The sequence below is a fragment of the Cucurbita pepo genome, chromosome 5 (genome assembly GCF_057944985.1).
Source record: "Cucurbita pepo subsp. pepo isolate OVF chromosome 5, ASM5794498v1, whole genome shotgun sequence".
In the NCBI taxonomy this organism is placed as follows: domain Eukaryota; kingdom Viridiplantae; phylum Streptophyta; class Magnoliopsida; order Cucurbitales; family Cucurbitaceae; genus Cucurbita; species Cucurbita pepo.
Genome location: NC_141802.1, coordinates 17,009,176 through 17,023,366, shown reverse-complemented (window position 1 = coordinate 17,023,366; position 14,191 = coordinate 17,009,176). Strand labels below are relative to the sequence as shown.

At 32.4% G+C, this 14,191-nt stretch overlaps 1 protein-coding gene across 2 annotated transcripts; it reads left to right on the top strand.

Moving 5' to 3' along the window:
* The first annotated feature begins 2,396 nt into the window (after positions 1-2,396).
* Positions 2,397-12,769, top strand: LOC111795325 (kinesin-like protein KIN-7D, mitochondrial). 2 transcript variants are annotated; one of them, XM_023677666.2, is made up of 25 exons: positions 2,398-2,995; positions 3,114-3,211; positions 3,346-3,435; positions 3,675-3,727; positions 4,621-4,686; positions 5,407-5,460; positions 5,671-5,730; positions 5,836-5,914; positions 6,032-6,099; positions 6,412-6,468; positions 6,561-6,665; positions 7,254-7,358; positions 7,491-7,598; positions 7,682-7,813; positions 7,915-8,097; positions 8,920-9,099; positions 9,418-9,558; positions 9,946-10,065; positions 10,143-10,193; positions 10,409-10,456; positions 10,576-10,722; positions 10,812-11,552; positions 11,656-11,788; positions 11,869-12,003; positions 12,633-12,769. In XM_023677666.2, the coding sequence occupies exons 1-24, from the start codon at positions 2,655-2,657 to the stop codon at positions 11,952-11,954; spliced, it is 3,246 nt and encodes a 1,081-aa protein (XP_023533434.2). In that variant the 5' UTR covers positions 2,398-2,654; the 3' UTR covers positions 11,955-12,003; positions 12,633-12,769. The 2 variants fall into 2 exon arrangements, with proteins under 2 accessions (XP_023533435.2, XP_023533434.2); XM_023677667.2 differs by lacking the exon at positions 9,418-9,558 and having other exon boundaries at positions 2,397-2,995.
* Positions 12,770-14,191: the final 1,422 nt, after the last annotated feature.

The window sequence follows — 14,191 nt, the reverse complement described above, 5'->3', positions numbered from 1 at the left end:
AAATAAATAAATATATATATATATATATCGTTCCTTATTTTTAAATATATTTCTACCATATTATTTTTGTGGGCGAATATTTCCTTTCTTTTATTAATTTTCATTATTAAACGAATAAATTTAATTATGATAAATTATAAATAATTAAAATTAGAGACTGAAAATTCAAACTTACACCTTTAAAATTAAAATAGACATTTTTTTAAAGGTTATATTAATATCTAATTCTATTTAATAATATTATAATTTTGGAATATTTTGAATGATTATGTTTTCTTAATTAGTAATGATTTAAATGGAATAAATAAATAAATATTTATTTCACAATAAGTAAAATACATTAGCTTTAGATTGCTTCAATTTATTGTACAAACTTTTAATAAGTTCATTTAATTCTTTTTTAAACTTTAATTTTTTTTAATAAATATTTTGTTCTATGGAATTTTTAAATTTTTATTTATTATTTTTTTAAAACAAAAAATATAAAATATTCACAAGTTAAAAAAAAAAAAAAAAATTATTTTTGGGTATTAAAAAAATGGAGATAATTGCTTGACCGTTTGGCTATTGTTCTTTCCCACGCCAAAACGAGTGGCCAACGTGGAATTTCCCACCGCCATTTCAGTAAAGACCAAAATACCCCTCTGTGACATCTTATTTTACGCAACTTTTCCACAAGAGATACAGAAACATCGACACCATTTTCGTCTTAAAAAATGCTGTGGTTCATAATACGTACTCTTTTTAAGCTTAAATTAATAAGGAAATACCATTCTTGCCCTCTATTTAATTAAAATTATTTTCAGCATTTAAAGTAGGGGTAAAAAAGTAAATTTCATTAAGTCCTTTTTTTTTTATGTTTTAATTTTTTAAATTATTTCGGTCATGGCTATTATTTTATTAGCCCAACAGTTATTATTAAAACTATATATTATATTGGTTGAGCTAAATAAAAGTTAGCTCATAATAATTACAATTTTTAGAAAGTCTTTTAAGGAAAAAAAAAATAAAAATAATTACATAAAGTCGAAAGAAACTAAAAAGATTTTAAAACTTTATATGTTTGTATTATTTGAATATTTGCTATATACAATGACAAAGTTGAAAGAATGACGTGAATTATTAATTATTGTTTTTTATTTTTCTATTTTAATAAAATCATTGGAAACGACAAAATAAAAATTTCCACAATTGCAAACTGCCACGTGACATAATCTCGTTACGTCTTAATTTTTAGTTGTTTGTAACCATTATTATTTTTCACCACTATTATAATTAAATAAAAAATTTACCATTAATTTAATTAATGAAAATTCGATACTAATTCTTAAAATAAACATTAGTGATAAAAATTTAATTTAAAACTCAACGAAAATGAAATAAAATTTTAATAAATATAGTATTTTTAAATTTTGTGACTAAATTAATTTTATATTAAAAAAAAAAGTATAATTAAAGAGTATTTTTTACCCCAACAAAAAAAAAAAAAAAAAACCAATTATTTGAAATTATTGTATGTCTATCCAACGTGCCTTTTCTAGTTTATAGGCTTGTACTAATAATTAAATTATATAAAGAATATTAATATATATATCTATATATATATATATATATATATATTACAATATGATTGGATATAAAATTCATAATTTAAATAGTTTAATGTATAATCATATTAAATGTCGATGATTTGCTTTTTTGAATTATTAAAATATTTATAAATTAATATAGTAAATTTGTGAGAATTCCACGTGGATTAGGAGGGGAACAAAATGCTCTCTAAAAGGGTATGAAATTTTTTTCCTAGCAGACACCTTTTAAAGACTTAAAATATGGGTGTGAAAATTTTCACGTAACACCTTTTAAAGCCTTAAAGGAAGTCTGAAAGGGAGAGCTCAAATAAGACAATATTTACTAGTAGTGAATTTGGGTCGTTACAAATGGTATCAGAGCTAGACACCGAACTATCTGTCAACCTGAAAGGGGTCCCACATTGATTGGGTGCGGTTTAACATATGGTTTATTTTTACTCATTTTTCAAATAACCATTGTATTTCCATTGAAAATAAAATAAAAGGGAAAATAGTAATAAATAAAATAATTAATTTGTCTTTTTTTAGATAAATGGGTATAATTGACGGCCGCTGTCATTCTTTTGTTCCCGCTCAATGGATGGTTTAAGTTTCAAAAACCCATTTATTAACGCGGGGGGACGTGTCATTCAAATTCAAAAAAACTTCCATCGTTAAGACGTTGCCACGTCAGCCGTTTTCTCCACGTCATCACACGTTTGGTAAAACTTATAAATTTTGTAATCCGCCCCGGAAAACGGCAAACATAATTAAAAAAAAAAAAAAAATATATATATATATATATTAAAATAATTAAAACAAAATTTGAAGTTTCTAAGTTTACAAACAGACACTACCGTCGCTCTCTCGCCCTCCGGTTATTGGGACCTCTCTCTCTCTTTCTCTCTCTAAAAATTTCTTTCACATGAGAAACCAGAGGAGGGAGAAAGCTTCCATTTCTTTCGTTTTCCTTCACGGATTCAGGTGAGTGCTTGTTGTTGTTGCTGCTGTTGTTGTTGTTGGAGTTGTTCTGTTCCGGCTTCTTTTCCGGTTGTTGTACTTGCTGTTCGCCGGAACTACTTCATGGCCTCGTCGTCACGAGCACGGAGTAGCTCGCCGTTTTCGTACCGGAAGTCTTCCAGTCCGTATTCTTCAACTTCTTCTTCCTCTTCGTTTACCAATGGTAAGCTGATTCCTCGTTCTTGTTCGAATTCGGCGTCGTCCTACTTCAATTCCGGCGGAGGACTTGGTTCTCGATCCATGACTCCCAATCGAGGCCGTTCTGATTCAATGTACAATAGTCCGCATGGTTCAAGTACTTGTACGCCTGTCGGTTTCGCGTCTGAGGAGCTGATTAGCGAGCCGGTGGATGCATCGCGGTGTGGAGAGAGCATTTCGGTGACCATTCGGTTTCGGCCGTTGAGGTAATGTTAGATCTCAGTGTAGGAGATCAGATCTATGGGCTTTATTGGTGGGGGAATCGGGTGGTTTGGTTGTTAGCAATGAGGTGGATTCGTTTGACTTTGAAAATTGTGTTTGTAGCGAGAGGGAGTTTCAGAGAGGGGACGAGATTGCTTGGTACGCGGATGGGGATAAATTGGTGCGGAATGAGTATAATCCAGCAACTGCATATGCGTTTGGTATTCTCTCTCGAACTTCTTAATTTCAAATTACAATGATCGTTAGTTCTTAACTGTCAGTAAAAAGAATGCAGATGTTCTTGTGCTTTTTTCTCCTCCGTGAAGTTGATTTCCTTGGTGTTTTCTTGTTGTAGACAGGGTTTTTGGATCCCAGACTTCTACTCCAGAGGTGTATGAAGTAGCGGCTCAGCCTGTCATCAAAGCTGCGATGGAAGGTGTCAATGGTCGGTGACTTATTCTCTTCAAGATCACAAATTACTAAATCAATCATTCAGTTTGAGTGCAACAAGAACAGTTAGAATTTACTGGAAACGTGCATTGGTTATTCTAGAGCATTATGCCATCCAATTTTTATTGCTGCAGGACTCGGACATTGAACGTCGTTTATTTTATTTATTTTTGTATACGCTAGGTTTCCGACTTCATTCATAATATTATTATTACTAAGTTTGCGATAATGCAGGAACTGTATTTGCTTACGGTGTCACAAGCAGTGGGAAGACACACACTATGCATGTAAGTTCGATCATCTAACAATTCTATTTCTGTTCTTTTTTTTTTTTAAATGAAATTTGTTAAGAAATTTAAAATTACGAGTTAACGTCTTTGATTTGTCCCTTCATTCCTGAAATTATATTATTTGATTGAGCCATTGACAAAAAGTTAGAGGTATAGTTGATTGGCTCAGTCTAACAAAGTGAAGATTGCCAATTACCGGCCGCTCTGTGCTGAATGAATTATACGAGCACTGCTAATGGGTGATATTGTGTTTTAGTTCTCTGTAGTTTGTCATTTCCTTGTTGAGGCCTCTTGATTACCGATTTATTTCTACTCTTTTTGTTGCTTTTATTCTTTAATAACAAAATTGGCCAACAAGAACTTAGCCTTAAGTCAGTTAAAATTGTAGATGGCCTGGGATAATTCTATTGGTCGTCAATCAGGGGTGTAGTTTTGTTGGGCATACGGATGTATACAGATCCTTTTGCCATGGAATCGTATCCATAGACCTACGATCTACATATTTATTTGAATGTTTGGGCCTTAATATTGTTGCTCTTCCATTTCTATTTCTATCATTCACCCATTATCTACAAACTTTGTTTTCATCGTTTTATTTTTTAATAAAATAATTTATTTGTTTTTTTCCCTTCCCAAAACCTATATTAGTACCTGATGATGTTTGAATAAATTTTGGGGTAAAAAACTCTTTTGCCTATTTTGACCAATGTTCAGTGTAAATCCCATTAGTTCAATAAGAGCTTTAACTAACAATAATCACTTAATCTTCATTATATTCAGCGATTCTTCGAAGCTCTTCATGGTAGCTTGCATTTTGGCAATATTTCCTGTGCTGGATAGTTGGTGATCGTTTTTTCATTTTTTCTTTGCTTCTATTTTCGTTTGTACAGGGAGATCAAAGTTCTCCAGGTATTATACCATTGGCTATAAGGGACGTGTTCAGCATTATCCAAGATGTAAGGATTTTTTCAGGATATGCACTGTTAAATTTGTTACTATCAGTTGCTTGCTGCCTTTTTTATTATACTAATTTATTGTGATTTTATCTTGTCTTTCACTTTTGGTTACTATACTTTTTTTTTCGTTTGACATGGCATTTTTATGTTCCTTTTGGATTTTCCATGCTTCTTGGATGACACGTTTGCATTTACCTGATATTAATTTGAATTGTGAATTGTGCTTCAGCAGCTATTTACTGTATAACACGTTTGCATTTACCTGCTGTCCTATGGAAATCTTGTTTTTTTGTCACAAAGATCTGATTTGGTTCCTGATATTAGTGTGAAATATTCTCCCTTATAAACTGCGTTGTGTCTTTTATCATTTTTCTTTACCTTTTTATTTGTTTTATAACAAGAAACAATTTCATAATAAGCTATAGTGTTGAGATATAGGTGAACATTTACACCAAGATATAACTTAAGAAACCATAGCATCCAAAAAATCTGCCGAAGGAGAGATCCTTATCTTTATTTGAAGATCCTTTGGTTTCTTTCATTCATAAATCTGTCCAACAACTATGGCAATGTGACCTTTTTTTTTTATCACCATATATTCTTGATTGCTGTGCTGATTTTTCATGCTTGATGTAACATGCTCTACTTTATTTTCAAATTTTTCATGATTTCATTTCATAATTGATGGGTTTGGCTGATTAAAATTTTCCTAATATTCAGACTCCAGGGCGGGAGTTCTTGCTTCGTGTGTCATATATTGAAATCTACAATGAGGTAATCATCATTTGCACTAAAATCCATTTTGGTAGTTTATCAGTTTCAATTTTTTATGGAGTTATTGGTACATCCTTCTATATTGGAGTTTTGTGATAACCTTTTGTAACTGTATACCGTCATCTGAGTGGTGCTTTAAGGATGGAATTTCTTAGTACTATGATGTTTTTATCCTATTTGATCTTTGTGGAATTTATTCTTCTGAACCAGGTCATAAATGACTTGTTAGATCCAACAGGTCAAAATTTGCGAGTTAGAGAAGATGCACAGGTTTGTCCCTAGAAGCTTTCTGTTGAAATTTCTTGGCCTTATGGATGGATTTTTCTATTTTCCACTGTTACAAACACATGACTAAATGCACTGATTTCGTTGCAGGGCACTTATGTTGAGGGCATAAAGGAAGAAGTTGTTTTGTCTCCAGGGCATGCACTTTCATTCATTGCTGCCGGAGAAGGTACTTCATGTACCAATTCCTCATTTCTCACTTTTCATTAATTTCTTTTTACTACTTTTGCATGATTGCCACTACATTTTGATTTATATGATTACAATTATTGATTTGATATGGCAGAACATCGTCATGTTGGATCAAATAATTTCAATCTGTTCAGTAGTCGAAGTCACACCATATTTACACTGGTAATATTTCTGTTCTAGATGGTTGAATGGTCTGTAAAATGATATTGCCTAAGCATGTGTAACATGAGCGTTAGCTTAACTTTATGAGTCTGGATTTAGTTTTCTGCTTTATGAAGTGCAATTTAGTTTTATTGCTTGTTATTATGTTGAGGTTTACTCTGGTTTGGTCTTGACCCTACTGCATCGTTGGATTCATTAGGCACTGTCATATATAATCAAGCTTTAGAGAAATTCATTACAAAATTCAATTCTGTTTTATGTATTGGTTGTTGCCACCCTCTCTAATCTCTTTTTTTGTTTGTTTGTTTTCAGATGATCGAAAGTAGTGCTCATGGTGATGAGTATGATGGAGTGATCTTTTCTCAGCTTGTGAGATTGAAATATCCTTTTATATAAATCTAGTCATGCTGGTGACCTTTTTTTGTGGCTAATTTCTCTCTTTCCTTCTTCATTGTCATTAGAATTTGATCGATTTAGCTGGATCTGAAAGCTCAAAGACTGAAACAACTGGGTTACGGAGAAAGGAAGGGTCTTACATAAATAAAAGTCTCTTAACTCTTGGAACTGTAGGTGCCCTATATTTATTCTCATCGTGATGACATAATATTTGGCTTGTATGGCCTCCTCTTAGTTAATTTTCAACGCATGGATTTGTGTCTTTTATCTTTTTAGTTGGCAAGAACAACCAAAAGCACATATTTACCTCACGACTAGTATAGTCAAATTCTTGGTTCACAAGTCTGAATTTGTCGTAAATGTATGACATTGGTTTGTTGATCTTTTCAAGTTCTAACATTAAGATTCCATCTTCTTTAGCATTGAGTAAATTTATCTTTTTGGAGTAAAAGACCATTGTACCTGGTACTGATTTTGTTTGACAATTGTTCTAATTTTTAGTTGGAAGGACCAACCAAAAGCACATATTTACCTCGGGACTACTGTAGTCAAACACTTGGTTGTACATTAGTTTGAATTTTTCGCAAACATATTATATTGGCTTGCTGATCTTTTCATGTTCTAACATTAAAATTCCATTTTCTATAACTTTGCGTAAATTGATTTTTTTGTAGTTCTAGTTAAGTGTACTAATTTTCATTATGTTGATTATATATAAGAATTTAGAAATAACATGAATCAGCGGTTACAATGTGAAGGTTATTGGAAAACTGAGCGAGGGGAAAGCATCCCATGTTCCGTATCGAGATTCTAAGCTTACACGTCTTTTGCAATCATCACTAAGTGGGCGTGGGCATGTTTCTGTGAGTACAATATAACCATATAAGTTGCAATAATAGCTCCTTTTTTTTTTCTTTTTTTTTTTTTTTGTTGAGGCTGCTTGTGTGTAAACCATGTGAATTTTTCCAGTGACAGTCTGCTATTTATTATCTCAGCTGATATGCACTGTTACCCCTGCATCCAGTAACATGGAAGAAACTCACAACACATTAAAGTTTGCAAACAGGGCAAAACGAGTAGAAATTTATGCCTCACGTAATAAGGTTAGTTTCAAATATTGTAATAATTATGATCTTTATGTAGTTCACATAGACATATTCCTTACTTATTCTTAAATGTGTTCCAGATTATAGATGAAAAATCTTTGATTAAAAAGTATCAAAGAGAAATCTCTAACCTGAAACAAGAACTCGATTTGCTAAAGAAGGGCATGCTTGTTGGTGTCAATCATGAAGAGATTATGAACTTACGGCAACAGGTTTCTTTCCGTTGCTCCCATCTCACAAAAAAATGGAGACAGGTATTAAATTTTTATTTGGGTAGAACTCTTCTGCTAATTGTTTGTTATTTCTTCAACAGTTGGAGGCCGGACAAGTGAAAATGCAATCAAGGTTGGAGGAAGAAGAAGAAGCAAAGGTTGCTCTTACGAGTAGGATTCAGAGGCTGACTAAACTCATACTTGTCTCTTCAAAGAATTCAATCCCTGGAAGTTTGAGTGACATTCCCAGTCAGCAAAGGAATCTTTCTTTTGGTGATGATGATGTAAGTTCCCTTCCTGAATTCGGTTGTGTAATCCTGAAGTCATTGACAAATGATATGATTGACATTAAAATATCATTGAAAATTAGTTGGCATGTCATTACCGGTGGAGATATATCTGAATAGCTTTTGACATTTTTTGACAAATCCGACAACCATCCATATCTGTTGGGTATAAATGAAAAGAAAAAATGAGTTTACTATTTTTTTTTAAAAATGTCAATCACTCTTTACAATTTAAATTGCTCCATTGTCATTTAATAACTAACTATTATAATTTATATTATCTTTGTTGTTTCTTATATGGATGATATTGTATCTTGCTATTTGGTTATTATTTCTAAAAGAATAATTTTTTTTAATGACATTTATTAATTTAATCCTTTTATTTTTTTGATATCCATGATTTTACTTGAAATGTCAGAAGAAATGGTATTTTTCATCAATATATCCTTAAAAATTCTTACGCTGTCAATTTCTTATTTAGATCGATGGGAATACCAACAAGTCTCTTAATTTGACAAAAGTTGAATTGTAGCTACCACCTTCAGCGGAAATCCGATAGATTTCATTTAATGCATGATTATATTAATAGTATTCATGGAAACCTTGGGCGATGGTCCTAATTGTTTGAAATTTATGCATTAGTGGTTTGATGGTTATTTATAACGAGATACACACAACTATGGAAGATAATGTTTCATCTACCTCAGGGCAATAGCGGACTAAAATTGCCACTATCTTAATTGGCGGGTATATTTACTTTTGGGATTGATTGGTTGATTAATTTCTCATTTATTGATATTTCATATTGTATCTTTCTAGAACTTTGATGTCTTGAGAGGCGTGTCGTTGCCTACTGAGAGTGAAAACCTCAAGGGATCTCCATCTTCAATCTCAGAAGTTCAATCAAACCCTTCCTATGATTTCAAACAACAAAGCTCTTCAAGCAAATGGAATGAAGAGCTATCTTCTGCCAGTAGTACAATTACTGAATCAAATCAAGTGAGTAATCTTGCTGTTGATTCAATTGTGTGTATGTATTTCCAATATGCAGCTCATGGAGACAATTATTTCTCTCATTGAGTTCATTTGCGAAGTATGTAGCATTATTATTTTATATGTTTGAGCCGGATCATACACCTAGTCTCAAACGCATTCTATATGTAACTCAAACACATTTATATGTAGCTGATCTCATAAAATAGCTTCTTTGTCTTTTGTTCTTAAATCTATTATTATTTTTATTGTCTTAATATTTTGGTTAGTTGTTCTTGTTGATGTAAAATCCTGGTGTTGCAATGACTACGTTTTGGATGGTAGGGTGGGATGACAGTGTCAGATCAGATGGACCTTCTAGTTGAGCAAGTTAAAATGCTTTCAGGAGAGATTGCATTTAGTACTAGCACCCTTAAGCGCTTGGTGGAGCAGTCGGTGACTGACCCAGAGAGCTGTAAAACTCAAGTAAATCCATTTGTGGTTTGCATGTTTATATCCCATCTCAGTGGAAACTGTTCAAATATGACATTGTTGCTTCGTCAATTGCTTCCTGCTAAATGATTTATATGCACTTGTATGCCTATCAGTTAGAACTCCTTACCCTATTACTTTTGATGTTATGAGAGGCCTAACATTTAACTTCCTTGGAGCTTTGTCTACTAGTTAGTGATCTCTCTTTTGTTTTCTTTTTTCCTCGTAATCTTTCTAATTTGCGTTATTAACATCTTAAGACACTGGCTTCTAAAATTAACTTACATTCAGAAAGCTGTTCGGTGCATTGCATGAAGAAACCACATACTGCAATATTGTTTACTATTGTTTATATCTAAACATTCGCACTAACTTTTACAGATTCAGAGCTTGGAGCATGAGATTCAAGAGAAAAGGAAACAAATGAGGGTTTTAGAGCAACGAATAACTGAGAGTCGTGAGGCCTCAGTTTCCAATGCTTCACTGGCTGAAATGCAACAGGTGCAATCTCTTTCGTGGTTAACATTGGGTTTCAACTAGTTATCTATCGGTCTAAACTTGAATTTCTTTGTCATCAGACGGTTACCAGATTGATGGCCCAGTGCAACGAAAAGGGGTTCGAACTGGAGGTGAGTTGTGATTATGTGTGTTTAGCCTTTCAAGGTCAACAAGTTGGCACCCTATGTTTCCCACCAGCAGTTGAATAAGCCCATCTATCAAATATTTATTATGTTGAATTTGCACTATATCAAAGCTAGCATACTCTGGTGGTGAATACTATATTACCCTTATCCTGAACTTTTTGTTCATAATTTAACTAAAGAATATTATGATGAATGATCAGATCAAATCAGCTGACAACCGAATCCTCCAGGAACAGTTGCTGAACAAGGTTCTTCACCATCTTGTTAAAGAATATTCTTATCTTATACCTTTTTTTGCTACCCCTTTCCTCGTTCAAGATGTTACTTCCCCCCACTTCATCAAGTATAAAAATCTGGTTATTTACAGAATGCAGAAAACAAGGAATTACAGGATAAAGTACGTCTCTTGGAGCAGCAATTGGCATCATTTACTAGTGATCGATCATCATCGATATTTCAACAGCATGTACCTGGAGAAAGTGTTGATGAGCTGAAAAAGAAAATTCAGTCACAGGTGATCTGTAGGTTTGAACTTATGGGATAAGTCAATACACTTGATTAATTCTTTTCTCAAACTGTTTTATATGTACACTATTTCCTCAGGAGATCGAAAATGAGAAATTAAGGCTGGAACACGTTCAACTTTCTGAGGAAAACAGTGGATTGCGTGTTCGGAATCAGAAATTGGATGAAGAAGCTTCTTATGCAAAAGAACTGGCATCTGCTGCTGCTGTTGAGTTGAAAAATTTAGCAAGTGAAGTGACTAAGCTCTCACTACAGAATGCCAAATTAGAAAAGGACTTGTCATCTGCTCGAGAAATGGTCCACTCTAGAAGCATGCAAAATGCAAATGGTGTTAATCGCAAGTATAATGACAACTTAAGACCTGGGAGAAAAGGGAAGTTGTCTGGGGGGCGTCTTAACGAAAGGGCCGGGACAATCCACAACGAATTTGATTCTTGGAGTCTTGATTCTGATGATTTAAGATTCGAACTTCAGGCAAGGAAACAACGTGAAGCAGCTCTGGAAGCTGCATTAGCCGAAAAGGAATTCATAGAAGAACAATACAGGAAAAAGATTGAAGAGGGAAAGAAGAAAGAGGAGGCTCTGGAAAATGATTTGGCGAACATGTGGGTGCTTGTTGCTAAGTTGAAGAAAGAGGGTGGAACTGTGCCAGATTTACCCAATGACACAAGGCACAATGGTGAAGTGGAGTGTTTTGCTGATGGACATAAATTCAGCACCATAACTGATTCTAGCATTACGGACAGAGGAATGCTGGATATCTCAAAACCAGCAGCAGGGGAAGTTCCAAAGGAAGAACCACTGGTTCTCCGCCTCAAGGTATTTGCAAACTTCCAAGCCATTATATGACCATTTTTTTGTGATTGAAAATTCATTGAAATCACTCAAATTTCCAACGATTGTTTAACTTTATTGGATTCAGGCAAAGATGCAGGAGATGAAAGAAAAAGAGCTAAAAAACATGACAAACGGCGATGTGAATTCCTCCAATACTTGTAAAGTATGTTTTGAATCGCCAACTGCGGCAATTCTTCTTCCCTGTCGGCACTTCTGCTGTAAGTGGTTTTCCTTCTGCTTTTTTTTTTGTGTGTCAATTTCCAGCTTATACAACTAAGCTCTGTTTCCGCCATTGCAGTGTGTAAATCTTGTTCTCTCGCTTGTTCTGAGTGTCCAATCTGCCGTACAAACATAGCGGATCGGCTTTTTGCATTTACCTCTTGATGTGGCATCATATTATACAACAGTTTAGTCCGTTATCCTCTGGATAAAGGTAAATCATTTCTTCAACTATGGTAGTGCCCAACGTTTAAGTCTTTTAGTTACAGTACATGTTTGATTTCTTAGTGGTTAAAGATGATTAAAAGTGAGTCTTATTATCAATTAAAAGCGCTTTTCAAAGAATTTCATGTTCAAATGTGATTTTTTCAAATTTTGTTTAGAGGAAGCATTTGATCTGATTTTTCCTCCAAAATATGCGTACATAATAAGTATTTCACATGAAAGTCCTAACATGGCATTAGAGCCAGCCAATAGATTGGTACTATTGGCTAATCCTCAAATGTCGAACAAGGTGTTGGATGATGAAAGTCCCATGTCGACCAAGGTGTTGGATGATGAAAGTCCCATGTCGGCTAATTTAGGGAATAATTGGTTTTGCTTTTGGGCTTCCCCAAAAGACTTTAGATGTATTCATTTACTTATAAATGCATGATCATTCCCTAAATTAGCCAACGTGGGACTCACTCTCAACAATCCTCAACACCGAACACTATTAGACTTTAAGAAAAATACTTTTGGGTCTCCCTATCATTTCAAAAGTTAATTCAAACATAGCTGGTGGTATTAGATTATATAACTAATGACTATTTTATTTGACTGTTTTCCGTTAATTCTGTGCAGGGATTTGTCTACAAAAGTTACCACTTACTAGTGTTACCATGGGATGCGATTTGAAGCAGCAAATTCTTCGATAAATCCGTATGTACCTTCTGAAAGGCTATATGAATATAAGACTTTTTTTTTTTTTTTTTTTTTTTTTTGATATTATATTAGAAAATATGTCAAAATAATATGAGGGGGAGAGGGAGAGAGGGAGAGAGAGAGAAAGAGAGAAAGAGAGAGAGAGAGTATTACATTTCAAGTTACAGATGCCAATGTTGTGTCTGAAATATCATTGCAATTCAATTGTATAGAAAAGTTCTTTTTTTCTTTTTTGATAAAACCTTTTTTTTTTTTTTTTTTTTTTAAATTAGTTATGCCTTTCATAAATAGATTTAAAATTCAAAATGCAATAATGATAGTATGGTTATTTTTTGTCAATCAAGATTTATTAATATATGATTGGAATGGATGGTCCACTTTAAATTAATATATTGTTTTTGGCATAAACAATAAATTTTTATGCATTTCATTTTTATTGGAAATATATTTAATTGTTGTTTATATTAGTCGGTGATTTATCACCGTTAAATATGAAAGTGAGAATTTAAAATCTGGATTTTAAATTAATGAAGAGAATTTAAAATTGTATTTCAACCTTTTTGGAGTGTCATGTTGTCCACACAGGATTTGATTGTGACAATTATATAATTTTAAGGGTTGATTAGAGAAACATTAAAATTGTTGAAATATTTAAAAGTTTTTTCATTCATTATTTCTGTTAAATGAACGTTACTCTCTACAATTATATGATATTGTCCACTGTGAACGTAAGCTTTCATGGCTTTGTTTTGGTCCAAAATGTCTCACACCAATAGAGAGAGTATTTTTGTTCGAAAGGTCTCACACCAATGGAGAGAGTATTTCTTGATTGTAAACGTATGACCATTCCTTAAATTAGTCGACGTGGGACTTCCATCATCCAACAATTTCAATTTTCATTTATGCAAAATTTTCTATTTGTTTTTGTAAGAATCCAGATATGAATTTTTTTTCTCATTTTTTTATATATATTTTTAAAAAATATTAATTTTAAAGATTTTTTTAATGGATAATTTAATTTTTCAATATAATTTCCGTCATGAACAAAAATATTAAAAATATTAAAATATTATATAATGTTAAACTAATTTTTAAAAATTCAAATTTGAATATTATAATATAGAGTTTTGTATAAAAAATAAATGTATAATAAATTAGTTTTGAGTTTTAGATTCTTAAAAATGTATAATAACTAAAATTTTAAAAATTTTGTGTCTACACTCAAATTTCAAAAAATGAAAAAAAAAAAAACTGTTTATTATATATAAAATTAAAATTTATATTTAAATGTCCTTGTAATTTTAAAGTCGTGGGATAATTATTTAGTTTTTTTTTTTAATTTATAATTATGCTTATAAATCTATTTGTTTTGTTATCTATTTTTAACAAAGGACAAAATTAGAATTTAAAACTAAACAAGAAGTAGTTTTTATTTTTGGAATGCGATAAAAAATTCAAATCTTTTATGTAAGAAAAAA

Bases quoted from the DNA above. Each gene is read 5' to 3' on its own strand.
- LOC111795325 (XM_023677666.2), top strand. From the start codon at position 2,655: ATGGCCTCGTCGTCACGAGCACGGAGTAGCTCGCCGTTTTCGTACCGG. The intron at 3,436-3,674 runs GTCGGTGACTTA...GCGATAATGCAG, and splicing joins TGCGATGGAAGGTGTCAATG to GAACTGTATTTGCTTACGGT. The intron at 9,100-9,417 runs GTGAGTAATCTT...TTTGGATGGTAG, and splicing joins CAATTACTGAATCAAATCAA to GGTGGGATGACAGTGTCAGA.